Source organism: Schistocerca piceifrons, chromosome 4, assembly GCF_021461385.2.
Source record: "Schistocerca piceifrons isolate TAMUIC-IGC-003096 chromosome 4, iqSchPice1.1, whole genome shotgun sequence".
Classification (NCBI taxonomy): Eukaryota; Metazoa; Arthropoda; class Insecta; order Orthoptera; family Acrididae; genus Schistocerca; species Schistocerca piceifrons.
The window spans coordinates 545,330,411-545,356,441 of NC_060141.1; the positions used below are offsets into that span (position 1 = coordinate 545,330,411).

A 26,031-nucleotide genomic window follows, 5' to 3' on the forward strand; every position below is an offset into this window, starting at 1 on the left:
GACGGAAGCGAGCTTATGGAAGTGAATGTACTTGCATTCCTTGTACTTGGATTCCATAAGGGAAAAATTTAGTAAAATATACCAAATTCGGGCTTAGTGTGTGCGGCTGTTTCTCCGCCGTAACTTTTAATCGTTCACTGATTCTGAATTCATACCTTTGCCAGAACGTTGAAAAGTGAAACTGAACTGAGTACACTGCCGAAAAAATTAATACATATGGAACGACGACGTCGATTATGGTCCGATGACGGCGTGTGCCACATGGGGGACAGTAGATGTTCAGTTTATGGTTTCAGCGTCGTCCGCCGGCCGGTAGCGTAGTGGCGTAGCTACCAGACTGTCATATATGTCTACCCTGTAATAGGAATTGCTCACAGCCAGAAGGCTTAGTGTGATGTAAGCGTGTAAAGTAAACAGGCAACTATCCCACACGAACACGCACTCGTGCCTTCTACAGTCAAAAGGCAAGTTTTGAAGGGGTCAAATTGTAACCTCCCGAGTCCTAGAAAGGTCCTTTCAGAGAACTGCGACACACGTTGATCTTGCCGCGTCGGCTGTGCAACGATGCTGGTACCAACGGTCACGTGAACATTCTCACACCCGTAGACGGTGTTCTGAACGTCCACGCAGCACAGACGCCCGCATTATAAGGGCCCATATTGCAAGGGCAGCAGTGACAGATCGCATAGCTACCACAGCACAGGTAAGATGCCTTGTGAGCCGAGACTTGTCTTTAGCGATGAAAGCAGGTTCTGCCTGCACGTCCAAGTTATGGTCATTTGCGCGTACGACGTAGACCTGGTGAGCACTGTCTCGTAGAGTGCATTCGTCCAAGATCCATTGGCTCCAGCCCAGGTCTTATGGTCCGGGATGCGATAAGCTACAATTCTGGTTCACCTTTGGTGTTTCTGGCGTTTAGGGGACGCCAACCAGCGCTTGGTACGTGCAGAATGTTGTCAGAGCCGTTCTATTGCCGTTCTTGCAGCACCAAGGTAGTATGTTGTTTCAACAGGATAATGCACGCCCACACAATATCCGTGAAACTCATCGTGCTCTACAAGACACGCAGCATCTTATCTGGCCAGCACGATCTCCGGATTTGCCTCCAATTGAACACAAGTGGGATATGGTGGGACGAGAACTAACTCGTGCGATTCGTCAAACAGCTACTGTTATAGAACTACGTGTACAGGTTGAGCAGGCGGGGCATAAGGGATCCCAGGACAGTATTCACCATCTGTACGATCGACTGTATGCCAGTCAGCGCCTGCATTACCTTCCGTGGTGGCTACACTACGTATTAATATGAGCATTTCATCTTGAGTCGATATCTGGTACCTCAGAAACGCTTTTGCTATTGATCTGTAAACGTAATAATTTCATACATTCCATATGCACTGTTGCGACAATAAATCTTGAATGAATTGTAAACCTCCAGGAGGATGTACTAATTTTACCCGGAAATGTATATTGTTTAAAAGCAATGTGCCCTGGACGCCCGAGGGTTGTCAAAGGACTGCCATCTGATCCTCTGCCATTCGGCGTCTTGCGTTATGGAGGGGCATGCGGCTGTTTCACTAACTTTCCAATCCGTGGACATGCTACTTCTCTATCAGGTAGCTCGTCGGTTGCAATCGCGAATCTGAGTGCACCCCACACAGAGCTCCCACCAAGGAAAAATCCTTGGCAGTACCGGGAATCGAACCCGGATACTCCGCACGACAGCTGTCTACCGTGACCACTCAGGGCTGGTAAGACAGATACGAGTATCAAAGAATGTATACCCGTTGCAACCAGTTTTGACTATCATCATTCAGTATTTGGCTGTTGGTGTTCTATACAAAAGTTACATGTACACTATGTGATCAAAAGTATCCGGACACCCACTAAAACATACGTTTTTCCTATTAGGTGCATTGTGCTGCCACCTACTGCCAGGTACTCCATATTAGCGACCTCAGTAGTCATTAGATCTCGTGAGAGAGCAGAATGAGGCGCTCCGCGGAACTCGATGACTTCGAACTTGGTCAGGTGATTGGGTGTCACTTGGGTTATACGTCTGTACGCGATATTCCACACTCCTAAATATCCCTGTGTCGACTGTTTCCCATGTTATAGAGAAGTGGAAACGTGAAGCGACACGTACAGCACAGAAGCATACTGGCCGACCTCGTCTGTTGACTGACAGAGACCGCCGACAGTTGAAAAGGATCGTAATGTGTACTAAGGCAGACATCTATCCAGACCATCACACAGGAATTCCAAACTTCATCAGGATCCAATGCAAGTACTATGACAGTTAGACGGGAGGTGAGAAAACTTTGATTTGATGGTCAAGCGGCTGCTCATAAGCCACACATCACGCCGGTAAATGCCAAACGACGCCTCGCTTGGTGTAAGGAGCGTAAACATTGGACGATTCAACAGTGGAAAAACGTTGTGCGTAGTCACAAATCACGATACACAATGTGGCGATCCGCTGGCAAGGTGTGGGTATGGCGAATGGCCGGTGAACGTCATCTTTGCCAGCGTGTGTAGTGCCAACAGTAAAATTCGGAGGCGATGGTGTTCTTCATGGAGTAGGCTTACACAGGCCTAAATTGGTGTTTTAAGCACCTTCTTGCTTCCCACTGCTTAAGAGCAATTCGAGGATGGTGATTGTATCTTTCAACACGATCGAGCACCTGTTCATCACGCACGGCCTGTGGCGGAGTGGTTACATCCGTGTAATGGAGTGGCCTGCACAGAGTCCTGACCTGAATCCTGTAGAACACCTTTGGGGTGTTTTGGAATGCCGACTTCTTGCCAGGCATCATTGACCGACATCGATACCTCTCTTCAGTGCAACACTCCTTGAAGAATGGGCTCCCATTCCCCAAGAATCCTTCCAGCACCTGATTGAACGTATGCCTGCGAGAGTGGAAGCTGTCATGAAGATTAAGGGTGGGCCAACACTATATTGAATTCCTGCATTACCGATGGAGGGCGCTACGAACTTGTAAGTCGTTTTCAGCCAGGTGTCCGGATACTTTAGATCACATAGTGTATCTCTCTAAAGTGCATCTACTCATCGATATGCCTCTTGTGGAAGGACTCACGGTTTTCATTAAAGAAGTCTGAAATAACAGTCCAATGTTTGACAGTATTTTATTTGGATTCGCCAGTGCAGTGAGAGAACTATGAATTTCATAGATACTATACATTGCAGACACATTGCAGCATTGTTGACCAGAGTTAAGGGACGTGAAAAGTAATTTATACAATGACAATAAAAAAAGGACAGTTGGCAAGCTGCTACCCGCGAACAGGGAAACACACATGATGAAGCTTCAAAAAGTTTAGAAGTCTTAACAACAAGTGTAGAATACACTTATGGCCCACTACTGCGAATCTTTTATTGCGACGGTAGCAGAGAGAATTTCTGAAACCCCTCTTTGGGTATTTTTAGCTAGTGCTACACAATTATGGAGCCGCTATATCGAAACACGAGGAAACTAAACAAATAAATGTTTCAGATAATGGAACTGCTATTCATCACGAAAAATACAATTTCTCGCCATAAACTGATACACATTCCACGTTCATCACATTACCGTTGGATCCACCTCTCAGTTACGCTGCCCGCCGAGGAAACAAAAGATTCGTTTCAAGATAACGCTCGTAAAATCAGACGAATTCCACTTCAAGATACAATAAATTGGTAGTTTCCCGGTAGCACTTTTCGAATGGAGGAAGGTTTTGTAGCGAAATTTTCACAATTTATTACCTGAAATGAGTGGAAATCCGAAAGGAATAAATACGTTTGACAGAGAGGATTGTGAAAATCGTTTCTAAATTTTCCCTAAGCCAATCTTAATAAATGTGTACATTCCACCACGAAACTCCACCTGGAGTCGACGGGTGATATAGGAACAAACTACCAAATTTTGGCATTTTGAACGGGAATAGGTCTGCTTTAACGTGCGGTGCCGTAAAATCCTTAAAAGAATTTTGTGAGACTGAACAGCGGGCAGCCTACCTGGAAGGCGTATCAGACAGCCTATGTAACGCTTATGCGCTGCTTATCGACAGTTCAGTACTAATGCCTATTGTGGGCATCTATCGTAAAAATGGAAATGCAGCATGAACAAAGGTGATACGTTGAAATGGTACGTTGGAGTGACAGAGATGAGCACAGCAAGCGAACGGATGTGGCGGAAGTGTGTAGCCTCATTTTTCGTGGATCGCACGGGCTCTGTATTTTAATATTAATCCGTTTAGTGAGGCAGAGGCCCTCTCCTGATGCGTTTGGGACTGGATTTGCCCCAGTATTCCGTGACCCTCCCGGCTAGAACTCTGGCGATCAGTAAACCAACACTTCCTTCTATACCCACATCAGGAAAGCCACCTTTTTACTATGAGTGGCGAAGGCTACTTGTCAATTACCCTCACTTTCGTGATCATTTAGTGAGAAGTCCATGGAAGTAATACACTGCATGCAGATACTTTGAGCGTATGCTCTTGTAATTGTGGGAGTAAACTTGTATGTGGCGTATGACGTCTTTCTTGCTGTTCCTGCCATTGGAATTGGGTGAACATCACTGAGACCATCTCGCGCGTGCTAAATTATCCCTTGAGGAAACGCGCTACTTTTCTTCATAACTCCTTTTTGAATCCTACCTGGTAATGGAATGAGCGTTTGGCGTAATTGGCCGGGAGGCCCCTTACGGGGCAGGCCCGGCCGCCTTGGTGCAGGTCTTATTACATTCGACGCCACATTGGGCGGCCTGCGAGCCGGATGGGGATGAAATGATGATGAAGACAGCACAACACCCAGTCCCTGAACGGAGAAAATCTCCGACCCAACCGGGAATCGAACCCGGGCCCCTTAGAACCCCCAGTCCCTGAACGGAGAAAATCTCCGACCCAGCCGGGAATCGAACACGGTCCTCTTAGGACGGCAGTCCGTCACGCTGACCATTCAGCTATCGGGGCGGACAATCCTGTCTGGTACGGGACCAGACTGAGGATCGGTACTCAAGAATAGGTCAAAGGCTGATTTTGTAAGCTACCTCCATTGTGAGACGATTATATTTCCTTAGAATTCTTGGAACCGCTCTCAGCTGGGCATCTGACTTACTTAGAACTGCTGTTAGTCGAGCATTCCACTGTGTTTCGCTCGAGACATATAGTCCTAGATACAAGCTGGCCACAATGAAACTAACCCGAAAAATGTTGTCGGAAATTGTGACGCTGTTGGTTAAACAGCAAATGAATGAATGAATGAATGAATGAATGAATGGATGAATGAATGGATGAATGAATATTTTCAGCAATGTGGAGCAACAGCGCACACACTTGCAACTTTGGCACGACTTCATGTGGTATTCAGTGAAGATATGGCAGTCAACAGACAGTGAAATCTTCTGGCCCCTTAAGATTGCCTGATCTACCTCCCAGTGATTCTTATATGTAGGACTAGACGGACTATAGCCAACTATTGGAAACATCATTGCTGCTATGCTTCAGGAAGGCACGATACTGCATCAGTACCTCCTTCGGTCATCTCCAGCCTCTTCTGTAAATAGTACAACTCTTGTTAATTAAGTAGGGTGACTTATTTCGTGTCAGACTTAGACATTTTCCGGGACAGTTTTATTTTGAAACAATGGCATTCCTGTCATGATGAAGAGTCTGTGATGGACAAAATTGTTTTAAAATATACTGACGGAAAAAATGGTAACAACAAGGAGGAGTTGCGCGTCATAAACGAAAGTTGGTAGGCGTATTTCTACATCTGAAAGATGGTGTGTGTTCAAATTTCGCGCCAGTCGCATAAGAGCGGCGCTAGTAGCGCATTGTAAGGATGCAAGTCAGCTTTGCTTTAAATTCACGCTGTACAACGGTCGTAAGCGTTAGTTACATTGGCATGGTGAGTTGATGTTAATCAAGAATGCCTTTAGGGCGACAAAGGTACCATTATCAATAGCTCATTGAGTTTGAAGGAGGTCGTGTAACAGGGCTACGAGAAGCTGGATCATCCTTCTGCGTTACTGCAAACAGACTTGTCGGGAATGTAGCCAGTGTACAGGATTGCTGGAACGTTGGTCACGAGAATGCGTGGTCACAAGACGACCGGGGTCCGGACGGTCATGTGGCGCTACCAACCAACCAACCACAACCATCGTGTTGGACGTATTGCCCTGGCGCATCGTACTGCGTCTGCAGCAGCAATATGAACAGCAGTTGGCATCACAGTGGCACAACGAACTGTTACAAATCGGTTACTTAAAGGACAGCTCCGACCCAGACGCCCAGTAGCGTGCAATCCACTGAACCGAAACCACCGCCATTTGCGACTTCAGTGATGTCAAATGAGAGTTCGTTGGAGGCAGGGCGGAGGTCTGTTGTGTTTTCTGATGGAAGCTGGTTCTGCCTCTGTGCCATGTATGGCCGTGTATTGTTTAGGAGTAGTCCAGATGAGGACCTGCCGTGTGATAGACACATTGGACCTACACCTGGAGTTATCGACTGGGGTGCGATTTCGTATGACAGCAGAAGCACTCCCGTGGTCATCCCACGCACCATGACTGTAAATTTGTACATCAATCTGGTGATTCGGCCTGTTGTGCTGTCATTCATGAACAGCATTCTAGGGGATGTTTTCCAGCAGGATAACGTTCGCCCACATACCGCTCTACAGAGCGTCGACATGTTGCCTTGGCCTGATCGAACACCAGATCTGTCTCCAATGGAGCACATATGGGACTTCATCGAACCACGACTCTAGCGTCATCCACAAACAGCATTAACCGACCCGGTGCTTCAGGCATGGAACTCCATCCCACAAACTGGCATCCGGCACCCGTACAACACAATGCATGAAGTTTGCATGCTTGCATTCAACATTCTGGCGGTTACACCGGATATTATTGGACCAGAATTTCACATTTTCAATGGCATAGCTCTTGCTTGTATTAAACTGTGATCTTGCAATGTTAATCACGTACATATGTTACCTAGACAAATGTATTCGACCAGTTTCATTACTCCACACTAATTATTTTTGGTGTTATTTTTTTCTGTCATTGTAGTTTATTGCCAGGTACAAACACAAAATTTTAAATGGACAGTACTAGTAGCGGCCGTCAGATGGGTGAGTGACAAGGTTGAAGCAGCAACTCTAAGATCACTGAACGAGCCAGTACTTGATCTTGTACGCGCTTGATAGTAAATCATTCAAAAAAGTTTTATTTTGGCCACACGGTATTGCATGACACATCCACAAGAAAGTCCTTGAAGCTGGCTCCGCCACTAAATCCCGCGTTGAAATTAGTATCGGAAGACTTTTACGAGCTCCGTCTCTCTGGAGGACGTGAGAACGAGACAGGCTGGCGGCTGGCGTTGTGTTATTAGGGAGCCGTGGGACTGTATGGGCCGTCGCTCTTGCCGTGGAATCGAGGCCGCTGACGCAACCGGAAGAGCCTGGGTTCGCTTCCGGCGGCGCACGTCACGCGCCGCCAAGTCTCGAGTACGGCTTCACCTAATTGGATGTGCCAAATGGGATTTACCGCGCCGTCCCGGCAAGCACGGGGCGCACCCGCAAAATGGGATTTCGGCTGTTTGGTCAGGGACTGACTGGAGATTACAGGCCGAAGCCGGGAGCGCTACGTGCACAACGTGGCGAGCTTTGCGCACGCTGCCGAACCGGTTGTGCCAGAGATGTCCCGTATACATTTTAATTTTTTCGTTGACCTACGGCGCTACTGCTTCATAAACCTCCACACTGTGCAATGAAAATTCAAGCTACGAAAGACGTTGATGATAATCTTCTAGAGAATTCGAAGGAATATGTCCCAGTTACTTTAACCTCCCTTGAAGGGGCACACTGTCAATGTAGGTGGGGCTCAGCTGGTACCAGTTGGACATGTGGCCCTCCACGGCTGAAGTACGTCATGGAAATCAAGTGCATGAGTGTCCACTGGAATCTCTAAAGAAGGAGGCAAGACTCGGACATTGCCAAACTACTCTATGCCCTTTTTTGCACCCTCCCCCCTCCCTCATCCCCCACCCCCGTCCCTTGTGGACGCCTATGGTCAAGTGGTGTGTGTGTCTGTCGCTTTTATGGAAACAGCTTTATAAGGTGTGCAATATGGAGCCGAGACGGAATGGCAGAAAGGACCTATAGTGTTTGGACGTGCCCATGACTGCACGGTGAATGTAATAACTAGATTTTTGATGTATCAACGTAGACTGTCCAACGTGTCTACAGTGCACTACCCGCAGGAGTGCAGTGTGACGTAAGAACAGTAATCGTAAGAGATCCTAACCGACAGGTACCGAAGACGAGTGTCACTTCTTTGTCAACGGCGATTGGTTTCAGATCCGACAGCAATTACAGCTGTCGGGGATTGCACGTCCAACTCAACCAGCTTAAGCTAAAGTGGTGAAGGTATGGGAAAAGAATAACTGATGTTATGGCCTGACGATGTACTGCTGAGTTATAATGCCAAGTTCCTAGACGAATGTCTGGTTCGACTGAGGCGTAATATTATTTGTATTTATTTGACGTCTTTCAGTTTTCTTTCCAGGTCTTTCTAATGTTGGTTCGTACGCATTGCAACATATTTAGGGGCATCTCGGATGTAGTAGGCTCCTTTGCCAGATCACCCGCTATTTCGTTGTTGTAGCTTCTTGTTCTTGCCTTGATCCGTAAGGAAAAAATTTTTCTTCGTGAGGGGTTGATGAACTGAGGCTACGTACCCATCATGGTGTGTAAAGTGGAGTTAAATGAATCATTTCAACTTTTTTGGCCCCAAATGGGTAGTAAATATTTTACTACTCGTGTTAAATCGTAATGGTGAATATATAGCAGTTATAAATTTATTATGATGAAAACACATTGCTTCAAGATCTGTTTGTCTTCACTGTAAATAGCAAAATTTAAAATGTTGAAATAACGGAAAATTAAATTGTGGGACTGTCTGAATCATAAAAGGGGCTACGTGAATCATTGTAAACTGTCATGCAGTTGTACGCAATATGGAAGAAAACACTCTTTAACCATGCGAGTAGTTGTTACATGCATTTCCCACAGCGGCACTGTTTACCACCAGCAGCCCCCACACATATTTCGTAAAACCACATCTAACACTTATCACACACGATCCTTTCCCATTTTCTTCACGCATCTAGGGTCGCAATATTTGATGTTGCAGAAACCACAAGGTATATTTTCTTCCTCCAACTCAGCGTCAGGTGATGACGAAAATGGATACTCTTGTGGATTTCAAGGTTTCTCTTGAGCATCCAGCGGATTTCTGAAACTCTTGACATTCTTTCTTTGGGAGTTTCCAAAATGAAATTTTCTCTTCCCTCTTGAAATATTGAGAATAACTAGTGGAGTGAGATGGCAAACTGAATTTTTCTCTCTTTGCTCGTGTGATACCGGTGGTTTTCGTTGGGGCAGTCAAAAAAGAAGAAAATGATGAAAATGATGTTACTGATCTCTGACTTTCCGAAATTCTTGAAGGATTATAAGGGAATTTCAAGGTATGGGTTTATTTCAGATTCTGTTGTATCATAACGGGGCTTATGATTCAGGAATGTGGACAAAGAATGAAATTTGTATGATGGTATTTTGTTGAGACTGAAGGGAAAATTACTGTCCACTCAGATCCCTTCACAGAATTTCTTACATTACCTAAATGAGGTCTAAAATTTTACAAAAAAAATGTAATGGAGGCTTAGGGATTATTGTGTATAATCAAGCTGCATGAATACTTCAATAAAAAAGAAAATATATATATCATATTCCGATTCGGAAAGCTCCACGAAGACTGATTCATGTAGCCCCTTTCCTTTACTATTTTTTAAATGCAAGCTGTTGCTCAAATTTGCAAAAGATGCTGCTAGTTTTTCTGTTGACCAAGCTGGTGGATTCTATACAACTGGTAACGGAAATAATTATGTCTAGTATTCACGTACTTTAACAGCATACCTTATTTTAAACAGACTTAATGCTGCAAGGCGGACTTTTATAAGCAATATAATCTTACCTCTTCTATTTCCTTATGGATTATTGCTGTCTAGGTTAATATATTTGGAGAAAGCTTCTTACCGCTTGTAATGACTTGTCTACCAACGAACCTGTAACACAGTTGCATCCGAGCTGCACGCATGGTCTTATGAGTAGTAGAATATTTTCATATTTCTGTCCACATAGCCCCATGACTCAGAAACTCTCTCCCTACCAACCATATTTATTGGTACGTTTTGACTAGTTTTGTTGTTCAATCATTGGAATAGACGTCTTACATCGATCATTACAAAATTCAGTTGTCTGTCTGAGTAGGAGCATACTGCATTGCGGTCAATATGGCAATAGTTTTGGTCGTTTAAATGGAAGTTTCTAGAAACAACTCAAAAGTTTCACGGTGGACCGTTTAAGGACCGTGGGACGCACAGCCCACAGCATTTTCTTGCTGTTCTACTTTCGGGGCCACCAGTTTGTTTCCTGGATGTTTTAGCTTTGCGTTTTCTTTTATTGTTTCGTTGTCCGAGACGAACACACCAAAGGATCCATTTAGCTAACTACTTCGTTCCCCTTACAGCGAACTCTATTGGTCTGATACCTATAGGATAGAGGAACGCACTGCCTCATAGTTTGGTCCGTTTTACGCCACCAATCGATCCGTCCAACACGGCTATTAAATCATGGAGGATCTCTCTCTCTCATCACAGCCTTGCTCCGACGTACAAGTAGGGCTATAAGACGTTTTCTGTAATGTTTTTAAATTTCTTCAATTTATAGTCCACAAGTTCAACCACAGGGATAAATATTTGATACTGACTACTGTATGGACAGCAAGTCGTAGCCTCTTCCACCTATTTCACTGTTTTGTTTTCTTTTTCTTCGTTTTTATATTTGCTTTGTTCTCTTTTCCCCTCTTCGCCTCTATTTTTAATATTAGTAGCTTTCTGTTTATTAGAGCTTCTTTCAGTAATATTAGGTAAAGAGTAGTTTTAAGGGATAATTTGGTAACCGTCAAACAAGAACCCTAGCATTCCTTCAGAGAAACAACTGTGAATGTACGTACACTGCCAGAAAGCTCGTTCCTTGGCCGGAAATGAAGTAAAAACTTGAGGAAATAAAAATGCATATAAATTCTGTATTACTTGTTTTTGTAAAAGTGATATAAACACACGTTCCATATTAGCGATCTAAGTTAATGGACTATGAATAAAGATGAATTAATCCTAAGGGATAAAAATATTTTCGTGTACACATCAGAAAAAGCCCTAACTTAAAATGTCTTGTGTACGCTAGCCTATGGTCATCCTATTGGACACTTAACTTAAGTGTAAGATTAAATGAAATTTTCTGTTGGATGGAAGGGAAGCACATTAGTGTCCTTAATTCTAGATATGTTCCTTACAACACTCTTCTTAACAAAACTGGTAAACATTGGCTCTTTTCTTGGCTTCACTCTTTACAAACATAATCTCTGTCGTCTCCAAATGGGCCTTCATAATGGACTTTATTTCCGAACTTATCAGGATTATTCACAAATATAATATGGTAATTCAAGAAACAACAAATAATTTAATCGAAGAAATAAAGCTCTTTTATTTCTCAACATCGTCTTCAGAGGTTTGCGCTTAGTTGAGTCCCATGAAACTTTAAAGATCAAAGTCATGTCTTCCAGCACCGACGTATTTCAACAAAATTTTCCACTCTCACATAGAAATTTACCTGTCTTAACAGTACTATCGTAGAACTCTGATTTCCATCTGTCACGCAAGCAGTTTCCATAAATACGTACAATGACTTCACAACAGTGCTAAAAATCTAACGCACACTTGACAGCCATAATGGTTTTGACATATGTCATTTCCCGCAATGAGTGCCTGTCAATTTAAAGTGAAGTGTTGACACCTGAGAGCGTATCGACGATTCTTGTTTAATTGCCACGTGGGATTAGCCGAGCGGTCTAAGGCGCTGCAGTCATGGACTATGCGGCTGGTCCTGGCGGAGGTTCGAGTCCTCCCTCGGGCATGGGTGTATGTGTTTGTCCTTAGGATAATTTAGGTTAAGTAGAGTGTAAGCTTAGGGACTGATGACCTTAGCAGTTAAGTCTCATCAGACTTCACACACATTTGAACATTTTTTGAACACGTTTAATTAAATTTGTGTCCGTAGGTTACCGTTCTCCACAGATGCAGAAGTCATATTGCGGTAATAACTGTTTGATAATAAATACGTCTTCTTGCTCCACTCGTTATAGGTTGCTGGTTGTTGATATCTGAGCTGAGAGAAATAGGAGAGATTGCCGCCCGCTTGGCATGATGTGCTTGATGAGCGGATTCTTATATTTGTGGTTTACTGTTTTGTCATCTGGAGGCGTTCCACAATCTTGTCGGCGTTTCATTTAACATGAACAGGTTGTCGAGTTCATTGGGAAAAGGTACTGGTGCTAAAGAAATGTGGAATTTTGAAGAACGAGATCATTCCGCCATTCGTCTAAACTGAATTTCTTAAATTATCGATAACTTAAATCTTGAGGGCAAGTTGGAGACTTGTCAGTGGACAGTATGGGCAACAATCTGTGGCTTTGTGCTGATGATGCTGTGGTGTACGTGAAGGTGTCGAAGTAGATTGACTGTAGAAGGATACAAGATGACTTAGTCAAAATTTGTAGTTGGTGTGATGAGTGGCAACTAGCTGTAAATGTAGAAAAGTTTAAGATAATGTGGGTGAGTACGAAAAACAAACACACAATGTTCGGATTCACGTCATTTAAATATCTGGGCGTAAATTTGCAAAGCAACATTAAATGCCAGCCGCGGTGGCCGATCGGTTCTAGGTGCTTCCGTCCGGAACTACGCAACTGTTACGGTCGCAGGTTCGAATCCTGCCTCGGGCATGGATGTGTGTGATGTCCTTAGGTTAGTTAGGTTTAAGTAGTTCTAAGTTCTAGGGGACTGATGACCTCCGCTGTTAAGTCCCATAGTGCTCAGAGCCATTTGAACCAACATGAAATGGAACGAGCATGTGAGGATTGTCATAGGGAAGGCGAATGGTCGACTTCGGTTTATTAGCAGAATTTTAGGAAAATGTGGTTCATCTGTAAAGAAGACCGCATATAGGACTGGAGTGTTTGGAATCCCCACCAGGTTGGATTAACGGAAGCCATCGAAGCAATTCAGAGGCGGACTGCTAGATATGTTACCGGTAGCTTCGAACAACACGTGAGCGTTATGGAGATGCTTTGGAAACTCAAATGGGAAACCCTGGAAGCAAAGCGAAGATCTGTTCGAGGAACGCTCTTGAGAAAATTTGAAGAACCGGCATTTGAAGCTGACTGCAAAATGACTCTACTGCCGCCAACATATATTTCGCGTAAGGGCCACGAAAATTGGGTTCAAATGGCTTTGAGCACTATGGGACTTATCATCTGAGGTCATCAGTCCCCTAGAACTTAGAACTACTTAAACCTAACTAACCCAAGGACATCACACATATCTATGCCCGAGGCAGGATTCGAACCTGCGACCGTAGCGGTCGCGCGGTTTCAGACTGAAGCGCCCAGAACTGCTCGGCCACCACGGCCGGCAGGCATGTAGGCAGTCGTGTTACCCTAGCTCTGTTTGCGAGCAGACAACGATCGCCGAAGCGTCGCAAAAAGCCTCGCCTTAGTTCGGGTGACACATCCTCCACTAGCCTAGGGGACACGGAAGCTACCGCACCGAAGAGACATCTGACATGGAACACGTGCCTTTCGAGGACGTTGAAAGGGTTCCTTCAGATGATAAGCGAATGTCCTGCCTTCCAGAAGGTCCCTCTTCTTTGACACCGACTGACCCGGTACTTCAGCACAGCGTGTTTGTGGGATTGATGACCAATATGACTGGGCAGAACAAGTCGAAGGGATAGCGGAATTGCACTCCCACTTGATGACGGCTCACTTACAGGACGCGCACCGCAGAACGAAAACAACGGAGGGTAACCCTCTGAGCACGAATAGTAGACTAAAGCATTTGGAGTTTACAATGACATGACACGAGCGTGACAACGACAACGGGCCAAGCATATAAGGTGAACATTAACACCGTACGACAGCTTGCAAAGATGCAACTTTTCCGAAACATGATGTACGCCATGAACGTAGATATTTTGCTGGCGCAGGAAACCTACAATGCTGCCTTTCCCGACGTACGTGGTTACAACATTTACCTAGTGCCGACTCCAGACTTAGGACGTGGCACGGCGATACTAGCCGGGAAAGGATTCGGTGTGTAGGCCTGCCTAGATTTCCTCCGATCGGCGCGGGGTTTGGCGATGACCGTGAACGGCATTCGTATTGTCGACATCTATGCACCCTCCGGATCTGACAATCGACGGGCGCGTGCGCAGTTCCACTCGGAGGAGGTTGCGCCCCTGTTCCATGGCAGATACGATCACATCTTGGTAATAGACTACAGGATTTTGATTGTGTTCTCACACCGAAGGATCAAGCCCCGAATTTTAGCGCCTGCTAGGAATCGCCCTCGATCTGCCGCGACATGACACTGACACGTGGGAAAACATCCATGGGCAGCGTGAGGCCTACACGTTTTTTACTAGCCACTCGGCGAGCACACTGGATCGAATTTATGTATCTGGCTGGTTACTAGATCATATGTTGACTACTGAACGTTGACTCACAGCTTTTACGGAGCACCTTGCATATTTATGGTCGTTAAACCTCCCATGGTAGCGAGTTTGGCGGAGCCGTAGTTCGTGGAAACTTAATTCATCCTCATTAGTGGATCCCGAGGCGGATCGAAGCAACGTGGCAGACATGCATTCGCCGTCTCCCGATGCACCGTACGGCTCTTTCATGGTGACTGCAAATGTGCAAAATCGGCGATACGAAGAGCCCTCATAACTAATGGCAAGGAGAAAGCGAGATGGCTCCACGATACACTTGAATATTGCTACGTGGTGCTCCGTGACCTGTCCTCTAGGGCCCCATCGGCCGAGCGTCAAGCGGAAGTCCATCGCATTCAGACGTGCATTTTATCGGTGTTACCACTGCGACACTCTCGTAAAATACATAAATACATTCAATGGGAGGGGTGAACCTCATGCTCCATTAGGAAACTTCAAATATTTGTCTTAAATTTAGTTGGGTTTAACCTTAAAGCTCCTCTGCCAGTGATTCCCAAACTGTTTCTTTTTCCTGTTTCTTTTACACGAAGGATGAAGAGGGAAAAGCTATCAAAAAGTTTCTCGAGATAGGCTGTAATATACGATAAGTAAGCTGAATGCAGAATTGCTCATATCCCTTTCTAAACTATACCTTACGTTTTTTGTTACAGCTTATTCCAGTCAGTTCTGTTTCTTCAGAATCACTGTATGTATTGATAAACCATTTTGCTATTTCCATAGTCAAAACGTCCTAAAATCCAGTTTTAAAGTCTGTGTTGAGGTCATTTAAATGTTGAACGTAGTTTTCAAATATCATCATCTTGCCATTTTGTCTGTGGCAAACAGGGAAACTGGGAAAATTCACGCTGTCCAATGTTTTGCTTCGTCAGTTTAATTCTGGTAAGAAGAGCTGAAACGCTGTACTTTGTTTTAAGCAAATTTAGACTGTCACCTTGTAACTGCAAGATAACCTATTAAAGTTAGTAAATGAATCTGTTACATAAGCGGTTTCTGGTTTCTACTTGATTAAATTTTCCTTTAGAGTTGGATCTTTAGCATACAAAAACTGTAAAACATCCTCAAAAAGTGAGAAAAATCTTGTCAAACAAACGTCTTTTGACAGCCAGCGAACTTCAGTGCGCAGGAGTAATCGATCGAAGAATTCAACGTTTTGCTTCGAATTTTGTTTATAAATTGAGGACAGTGATCCAGTCTGTCACTCAGATTTTTAGCAACTAAAAGTTGTCGTTGGATGACACAGTGTATTGCAAACAGTCTCAGTACATTTTGTTTTAAATGGCTGATAAATCCACGATAGTGACCAAACGTGGCGAGCGCTCGGTCTGCTGCCATTAATATTGTGTGTGATAAAGTGCAGCACAACCTAGTTTTTTTTTTTTTTTTCCTTTGGAATGAGGGAAGACGCCATGAGTTGTCCCCACTGTGGTTTTACAGGTTTTGCTGTAAAATGTTTTATCAGTATGGCCCCTTCTCAGAAGATCCTCGAGCATGGATGGTTTCATAGCTTCATTGCTTAACTTTTTTTTTCCATACGAGCATGTAGGTAATGGTTTTGGCGGCAATGGCAGATCAAAGTCCAACTTCAAATAATAAAAACCGTTCTGTTTGTATTTCATTTTCAATTCGGCGATGTTTACCAGTTGATTGTCGATGAAAATAAAGCTGTTCAGGTAAATATGACAAGACATAGCAATCAAAATCGACACTCTTAACGTCAAGTCATGATCTCTATGCAATCGGAGAAGCTACAAAAAGATAATTTGATAAAAAAAACTATTTACTTACTTTTTCCGGTACTCCCAAACAACTTTAAATTCTATGGTGCCTATCTGTAGCCTGTTCACAAAGAGGTGGACGAGGGCTCCGTAATTCTTGATCCGCTGAAGTCGGCCGACTGCGGCCCGCTGATGTTCCGTGTTCAGCCGCTGCCAACCTCGGCAACGCAGCACAGAATCTTGGGTATGTAGCAGCTATGAAGCAGTGTGCGATTTGCAGGGGGGATTGGGGGGGATTTCCCCCCCTCTGCATCAGACCATCCCCTCCTCTGGCTTTAGTTTATGCATCCCAACCTGGGATGTTTATTTCCCACGCACTGGAGTAAAACTTTACATATAATTTAAATTTGTGGAGCCGAACACTGAAAGTTTTTAATACAGTCTTACTATTAATACTATTAATATGTTTGCTTATTAATTTTGAAAAAGTGTTATGTAGTAGTTAAGCATTTCAAAACATTTAGAACTAAATCATCATTCTCATGTTTTCATTGTTGCTTTCGTCTAAGGTGCGTCATCCGTTTACTTGCGAGCTTGCGAGGGAAGTAGCGTGGCAGTCGTACCGCAGAGTTGGGTGAGCTGGGGGCTGAAAGTCCCACCCCGGGCTCTGACACAGGGTGGTGACCGGCCCGGTACCTGTGCGAACATTTGCCGTTAGGCCACCTTTTGGCAACGGTATGGCGCGGACTAACGCGCCTGGGACGAAAGCACACATTACTAAATAACGCACCATCGTCTGCTTCTAGTTCCTAGGATACTATTTCGTGGACCTTCTTTAAATACTCTTCTCTTCCACCATCGTTTTCTTTTCCTTTGTTTTTCATTTCCATTGTTAACTGCCTGTGCAAGTACCAAGTAGGCCGCCGCTGCGATCACTTTATCATCCATTATACTGCAAGACCGACACACGTGTGGCACAAATTCTGTTGCTTTGGTATAAATTAACCTGCCGCATGCAACATACGCCGCAAGATGTTGCCTGTTGTAGCATACTACATGACGACGCACGCCACATTTCCGTAGCATGCCACAATGTTGCAAGACGTCGCCCCAGCGTAAACGAGGCTTTAGAGCCAGCTCTGTATTGTATGGTGGATATGATGTGTTGCGTACGAAACTAAAACCTGTAATCAGATCCAAAAGTCGTGGAAAACTGTGAAGAGGTGTCATCCTGCAGCAAGATAACGCTCGCCCACATTCTGCCAAACGGACAGCCGCCGCAATACAGGAGTTGAGATTCGAGGTGCTGGAACATCCACCATACAGTACAGACCTGGCTCAAAGTGATTTTCACATGTTTGGACCCTTAACGGAAGCACTACAGGAAGAAGATTTGAAAGTGAAGAAGACCTCATTGCTGCGGTGCAAAATTGGTTACAGATGCCACCAAAAAAAAGGATTTTCTGATGAAATAAAAAAAAACTCGTAAAACGTCGGGAAAACTGCATTGAAGTCCAGGGACGTTACGTATAAAACGCATGTTTCAGTTTTTTATCATCAGAATAAGCACAGCTTTTCACAAATGTGCCTTTACTTTTTGATTTCCCGTCGTATACCTGTATGTAGATGATTTTGTAAATAAACTTTACCTATAATGTACTTTTAAAGATATAACAAGGGATGGCTTTTCTGATAGTGCATACGCGTGAATAGTGAGTTTCGGCATTAACATCTATTTATAAATAACTGTTTAACCATGGGTAACACCACGGTCCAAGCTAATAACATATGTAATTATACTAACCCCCTAAGACATCCACCCCACTGGTAAAAGCGCAAATCGCACACTGCTGTGAAGTGATTCAAGTGCCGTGTTGCGTTGAGTCGCAAATTATAATCCACCCCTTGAGTGACGAAGCGACTCCTGGGCCATCACGGGCGGCACTAGGTACTCTTTCCATTCCTCAGAGGAGGACAAGGGATTGTACTTTACTGAATGGACTAGGAAAATAATAAATAATGTCGCTGAATGTTGCGAGCAGCAGAGCGAAAATAAGAGTTGCTCCACTCTCTGACTTAGCTGGGGAGACACACAGTGAGAAGAATGCGGAATTTTGACTGAGGTGCGTCAAACTGGGATCCACTCTCGTGGACCCCCATTTACATCTAATGCACTCCCAATTTTGTTTATCGCTGACGTGGAGCCCTTGCAAGTTGGAGTCGGCCTGTAGGAGCCGACGTAGACGACTTTAGGAACCGCTGTTCTAAGATAATATGTGGAAAATAATAACCACACAGTTAGGTGTTCTATCTAGTGATAGCAGCAGGGGTGAAACCAGGCTGGTATGACCAGGGAATCGCTCCTGAAACTAAGTTGCCTCTGGAAACAAAACAAATGAGGAATATAATGAATACAGAGCAAAGCAATCAATTAAAATTTTTTTAACAAGACCGGGATTCGAAGCTGGGTCCCTGCTCACCAGGCATATGCACTAACAATTGCGCCACCCTGGCACAGCAGCTAACACAGCTGGACAGATTATCCTAGTACATCTCCCTCCCTAATACAAACTCCAGTCCACGCCATAGTCCGTCTTTATGTTCCCCTTCTTAATTCGTATCAGCATTACAGAGGCTCTCCAACATTGGAATAACACTTTACCATTGAACGAAATGGGAAAAATACTGCATTTATTACTAATCTATGAAATTATATGTTCCAGAGACATATTAAGTCTCAGCTTTATCCTTTACAGGCCGAAGCAATGACTAATATGTCACCTATGCCCGAGGTACAGGCAAGAGTATTCCCACTTCGTTCTGTATTAAGGTGATGTCACTATTGCAGAGGTTCTCCAACACTGAATAAGAGTTAAGAAGGAAGATGGTCTTAGGTGTGAATTGGAGTTTGTATTAAGGAGAGAAACGTAATAGGGTAATCTGTGCAGCTATGTTGCCTGCGGTGCCAGGGTGGTGCAGTGGTTAGTGCATCTGTCTGCTGAGCAGGAGAGACAGGTTCGAATCCTGGCCCAGGTACAAATTTTAATTCATTGCTTTCGCCTGTATTCATTATTAAAGGTAAATTTGAGACTTGACATGTCTCTGGACATTTAATTTCATATGGCTAAACGAGGAAGAATTAACATGGGAAAGAAATGTGGAAAATTTAGTGAAATCTGTCAGTCAAGAGAAGTCTTCGCTATATTAAAATAATGAACGTTTGTTTTGGAAATCACCCTGACATAAATATTTGCGAATCATTTCTCTCTTTTACCAAGATCAAAGAGCAGCCTGCATCTAGATACAAATATCAGTTTACTAAATACATCCAACAAAAGGGTCTAGATGTGAGCAAGTGTTTGTGGCAAGGCTGACGGTGTATCCGCCATGAGTGGTGTATGCAATGGTGTGCAAAAAAGGATCAGGTCACAATTAAGATTTAGGCGCTGTAGGGCTAAGAGACTAATCAAGAAACAGCCCTGTGTATCGAAACAGTTGAGAATATCTACAAATTCCTTTAATCACAGCATGCTACGATAGTAGGGTTTAAAAACTTTTTTCGTGAGCACTTACAGTGTAACGCTAAAGACAATAAATCCATTGCATTGGGCTGGCAGATAGGAAACCTTCTATCCAGTACGATATGCATTGACTTATCTAAGGCTATGACAAAAATAATTCGTGATAGTAAAAAATATAAAAAATGTAGCTGCAGGTCTTGAAAACATTCTCTCGCCCTTTCAAGATTCAGTACAACAGACTAGAGAGAATCAGGTATGAAAGTATGGACACTGACTTATTAGGAAGGGTGCTGTCAGAAACGAGATTGGAGGTTTAGGATTTAACATCCCGTCGACGTCGAGGTCATCAGAGAAGCAGCTCGAATACGGAACGAATGGTCAACGAAATCGGCTGTATCCTTTTCAAAGGAAACAACCCCGGCTTTTGTCTCAACCGATTTGGGGTAATTCATGGAAAACCTCAGTCTGTATGTGCGGACGGGGATCTGAATCGCTGTCCTCCCAAATGCGAATCCACCGTGCCAACCACTGCAATATATCACTCTAGAGCTCTCAGAGATACACTACAGGAAAAAAATAACACACCATTTTAGAAGTTTCCAGTTCATTCAAAATTTCTTGCAACAGTGCATATGGAGTACATGAAACGATTACGTTTACAGATCAAATGCACAAGCGGTTCTGTGGTACCGGGTAGCGAACCACGCTGAAGCACCCATATTAGTACGTGGTGTATCCTCCACAGGTGGCAATGCAGGCGCTGCATCTGGCATCCAGTCGATCGTACAGATGGGGAATATTGTCCTGGGATCTGATATGCTACGCCTGCTGGACCTGTTCACATTGTTCCGTAAGAGTTGTTGGCTGACCAGTCGCATGAGTCACTTCTCGTCCCATCAAATCCAACACATGCTTGATTGGAGAAAAGTCCGGCGATCGTTCTGACCAGGGAAGTTCCTGCACGTCTTGCAGAGCACGTTGAGTTTCAGAGGAATAGAGTGAGCGAACATTATCCTGTCGGAACAATACATCACCTTCCTGTTGCAAGAACGGCAAAAGAACGGGTCTAACAACAACATTCTGCAAGTACGAAGTGCTGGTTAGCGTCTCCTCCATAAACACCAAAGGTGAACTAGAGTTGCAGCTTATCGCACCATAGACTACAAGGCCTCGTGTGGGGGCAGTGTGTCTCGGATGAATGCACTCGAAGAGACAGTGCAGACAAAATTACTAAAATAATAGCTCGCACAGTGGCTCAGGTGCATTCGTTCTTCGCACGCTCCATCCACTAATGGAAGGGAACAGATCTTAATATGTCATTCAGTAAAAAGCATGGTGCACCACGCAATTTATCGTGTTTCGCAGAGTAAAGCTAAAGATATACAGGGTATCTTACAAGGGAACCTCCCCATCGCACCCCCCTCAGATTTAGTTATAAGTTGCCACAGTGGATAGGCCTTGAAAAATTGAACACAGATCAATCGAGAAAACAGGAAGAAGTTATATGGAACTATGAAAAAATAAGCAAAATATACAAACTGAGAAGTCCATGTGCAAGATAGGCAACATCAAGGATAGCGTGAGCTCAGGAGCGCCATGGTCCCGTGGTTAGCGTGAGCAGCTGCGGAACGAGTGAAAAGTTTAATTTTTTATTTTCAGACAATTATTATCTGTCCGTCCGTTCGATGCGAGGTAACTGCGCTGTAGTATGGGGACGCTCCACCTAAATCGGGCAAGGTAGAGGAATCTTTTTACCTGTTCGCCAAGTGTACAAGTTTCTGTGGAGGAATCGGTTGACCTATGACCTTGCGATCAAATGTTTTCGTTTCCCATTGGAGAGGCACGTCCTTTCGTCTACTAATAGCACGGTTTTGCGTGCGGTCGCAAAACACAGCCACTAAACTTATTACAGTGAACAGAGACGTCAATGAACGAACGGACAGATCATAACTTTGCGAAAATAAAGTAAGTAGACTTTCACTCGAGGGAAGACTTGAACCAAGGCTCCCTCGTCCCGCAGCTGCTCACGCTAACCACCGGACCACGGCGCTCCTACGTTCACATTATCCTTGATGTTGCCTATCTTGCGCATGGACTTATCAGTTTGTATATTTTGCTTATTTTTTTCATAGTTCCACACAACTTCTTCCTGTTTTCTCGATTGATCTGTGTTCAGTTTTTCAAGGCCTATCCACTGTGCCAACTTATAACTAAATCTGAGGGTGGTGCGATGGGGAGGTTCCCTTGTTAGAAGAAATGTTCAGTATTCGGGCGTATGACAGGATGGATCATTCGAAGCAAAAAAGTCTAGTGAATATGGGCTCTTAAGTGGTCACCTAAAGGGCTATAAGCACTTGTTCAGTACAGGAGATGGTTTACAGTAGCGAAGATGAACAAGTGCTTATAGCTCTTAAAGTATGTGTTTTAGATGGATGATCGATCATGTCATACCCCTGAATATTGACCATTCCTCTTGAGACACCATATGGATGCTTAAGTTGTGTAGGAGATGAATGAACACCAAATACTAATTTTTCTTTTTTAATGCACAAGTATGCATTTACGAGAACAAGAAGAAACTCATTTAACTAAAATACGAATTTAGGTAATGAAGCAGTCACGTACATGTATTTAGCAGTTGACATTTTTACATCTATAGTCGAACTTACGCACCTCTTTAAATATTTATTCATTTTTGTTTTGCGCTGTAATACATTATTAGATATTTCACGTTTTGTAACATTATTAAATTTTAATTATTTAGGTTTTCTTGTTTTCATTCTGAACGTAAGAATAGTGCCTTACTAGTTAAAAATTCTCATGAAATATTTTGGTTACAAAAAATATTTTGGTTTTATGTTTAGTTAACATTTGTATTGGGTACTGTACAGTAATTACGTGCAAATGATGCAGGGATGAATAGCTGTTTGATGTATGGATAAATCGGGGAAACTTAGCTAATATTATTATATTTAGCTTCACCAAATTAATTAAAATGAAATTATTTATTTCTTAAAGTCTGTTTCACTTATTTGACTTTTGACACAAGTGGGAGGACAGCAGCCGTTTTAATGGCGTAATCTAGTGTTTTGTTTACGTGAGGGGGGGGGGGGGTGGCTGTGAGATTCGAAGTGTGGGCGACGTTTTGTTGTGATGGGAATGGAGTGTAGTAGAGGAACGTAGAAAGGGGAGGGGCATCTCCTCTTCATGTACTTGCCCAGGAATCATATGGCAGTAGCCTATTTACGCCCCTAAACTTACTACGTAGTCATCATCGGATGATCTGTCTGTAAAAAAGAGAAAGAAGGATGATAAGGTACTAGTAAACTAAATTACAACTCAAACAAACTGATGTGGAGCGCTACCCGTTCTTGAATATGTTGCTAGTTTGTAGCGTGTAGATAGCCCGTACAGACGCGTCTTACACGTCCCTCTACCCTACTCGGAGACTACCGGTACGTTTGGTTTATCTACACTAAAAAAAATAACGCTTTAGTAATTTTCACTGTGAGAAGGCTTTCTATCACAGTTTTATATTGTGAATAGTTTTAACCAAAACCTATCATTTGACGACTTTGTACTATTACCTAGTAAACTGTGGTCTTCCGTTCCAACTATCAGAACGCACGTATGTTTCCATTGTGAGTGCCTCTTCATTCTCTCCTCAGTTAAGGAGTTAATCTATAACGATTCGAGTGCGGTACGAGTTTGATTTGTAATTTATATTCCTAGTATTTTACTATCCTTTTTCTTTCTTTTTAAAAAGGCCATCTGATTATCACTTGGTAGTAATACTAAACCCTGAATGATACCACTAATCTTTTCCTTTGATGTCCAATGGAACATAACATGTCGTTTGTATTACTGATTGTAATGTAATTGTAATATTCATCAGAAGCGTCCGTTTTCGCCTGAAATACTATCATCCATTGTTGATGAACTGCAAGACTGTGTAACCTTTGAGGGTTTTGCTCTACACAGTTTTCTTGCTGGCCCACAGAAGGTTACCGTGGACCTGAACATGGATAGTGCATGAAAATTTGTTTCAACCAGAGCGTCCTTAAAAAAATTTTCTTTCTTCAAAAGTTTTTCGAGTTGCAATGTTTTTCCTTTTCCCACAAAATTTGTTACGCAATATAGATAAAACGCAGTCAAACATGTACGTGGCAAAAGAACAGGGAATTACCTCAAAGGCATATCGCCTAGTGCTCATTCTTGTGAAAAATAGAAGCCAATTGTTTGGAGAAATGGAACAGCTGTAACGTTGGAGGAAGCAAGATCGACGAAAACAGTAGCAACGAGGAACGCAAACTCGTTAGCGCAGATAAGGCTCTTTTAAATGAGAAAGTAAGGGGCCTTGACCGCCAGATTTTCAACATTTGAGAACACCAGTTTTATTATGATGAATATTCGGTTATACTCTTATCGAAAGAGAATTTGATTTAATAAATATTAACCAATCAATAGTTCACATGTTACGGAAAAGTTGTAATTTGTTGTTCTCTCTCTCTCTCTCTCTCTCTCTCTCTCTCTCTACCATAGGAATGGAGGTACATTTGAAAATACACTCTTTAAAGTACAGGTATTGTTTTATTGAAAATAATTTTACATTTGAAAAAGGTTTTGTCATGGGAGAAGGGGGGGGGGGGGGGGTTGGGGAGGAGGAGATGAGAAGCACTCACCAATAAAATTTATTTCTTTTGGTATGACATGTCTCGAAATTGACTGTCTCATTTATATAAAAAAATGTTGATTGCGTTGCCCCCAGACCCTGCGGAAAAAATTATATGGACGCCCATTTGCAAGTTAATGTCCTTTAAACTTTTCCCCACACAACAAATGTCGAGGTTACATTTAAATGCGATACTAACTATAACACACAAAATTTTAAGTTAGACGAGTGAAAAGAGAAATGATGATTTCTGATCTTCCTTTATTTCTAACTAACAATACATGTGGACTAAATGCCAAATTTACAAGATAACTGAAGGTGCCCTGTTATTTGATCATACAACTCTGCAGGCAGACAGTTTTTTTTTTCCAGAAGTTTAGCTGTTGCTGTCCTGTGTTGCACTATATATTAATGTGATAGTCCTAACCCTGTTGACATCAGTCCCTTTGTTTTATAGGCTCGATCCAGCCAAGATGGCATACCGCGGCCTGTCTCAGCATGTGAACTTCGAGCAGCTGAACGACCCAGGAGATCGTTTCACACTACAGGAGCTCATTGGCGAGGGCACCTACGGCGTTGTCTACAGTGCAAGAGATACCACCACTGGCAAGTACCTGCTCGCTGATATTGTAGCTGCCTAAACAAGTGTTTGCAGGTGCAATTTCTTGTGAAGTAGCCAATGGAAGATTCATTAGATTAGAAACTTCATGTGGTGAAATCCATAGGGCAGTACCAGTCAACCATGAAAACCGCCTGTAGTGTACTCTAGAGAAAACTAATTTGTGGTACCTCACTCATCCAGTTTCTCAGTTACATTGCTAGAGAACCAATAAAGTGGGAACCCAAGCCAATTCAAGATTAAAGTAATACTTCAATATCCTCTCTTTCTACAAATCATCTTAATATCTAGGTTCCGGGATTGAAATGGTTCTGTTAGCTGCATGACACATAATAATGTTTGTTGTATAGCTGCATGCAGCTAGTAATGTACTTTAATGTTTTTAAAATAACTTTCAAATGTAAAGGAAAAAACTTAAATGTTTTCATGTTATTATGGTGTAAAAATTAAATTTATATGATTTCCTGGCCTTTTACTAATTTATATGTTGACTTGTTGTGCATTGCTGAAGGTTCTCATTCTTAATGAAATCTATAGAAGACAAGGAACGAATTCTTATACTTAAATGGGGGCAAAACACCTCAAGAATGTAGCTTCCACATTAAACTGTTATGCGATTAAGTAAAAACAAAAACTGCTTGCAGAAAAGAGGAAAAGGAGCACCATATTTTACATTTGCAACAACTATAAGCATTCAAGCAATAAAATTGAAGAGTGAAGATGAACTGTTTTATTCAGGTTTGGTGCAAAACCTAGGGTTCCTTAGATGTAAGTTATTGTTGTTAAGAGTTTTGCACTATAAGTAAGTGTGA

General features: G+C 43.1%; 1 protein-coding gene across 2 annotated transcripts in view; it reads left to right on the forward strand.

Annotated features, from left to right (window-relative positions):
• The window catches only part of LOC124795245 (myosin-IIIb-like), a 271,037-nt gene that overhangs the window by 153,018 nt on the left and 91,988 nt on the right, over positions 1-26,031 (forward strand). For both annotated transcript variants that reach the window (XM_047259179.1, XM_047259178.1), the window contains exon 3: positions 25,058-25,206. In XM_047259179.1, the coding sequence (XP_047115135.1) occupies positions 25,074-25,206 (133 nt within the window). In that variant the 5' untranslated portion in view covers positions 25,058-25,073. The remainder of the gene's footprint in view (positions 1-25,057; positions 25,207-26,031) is intronic.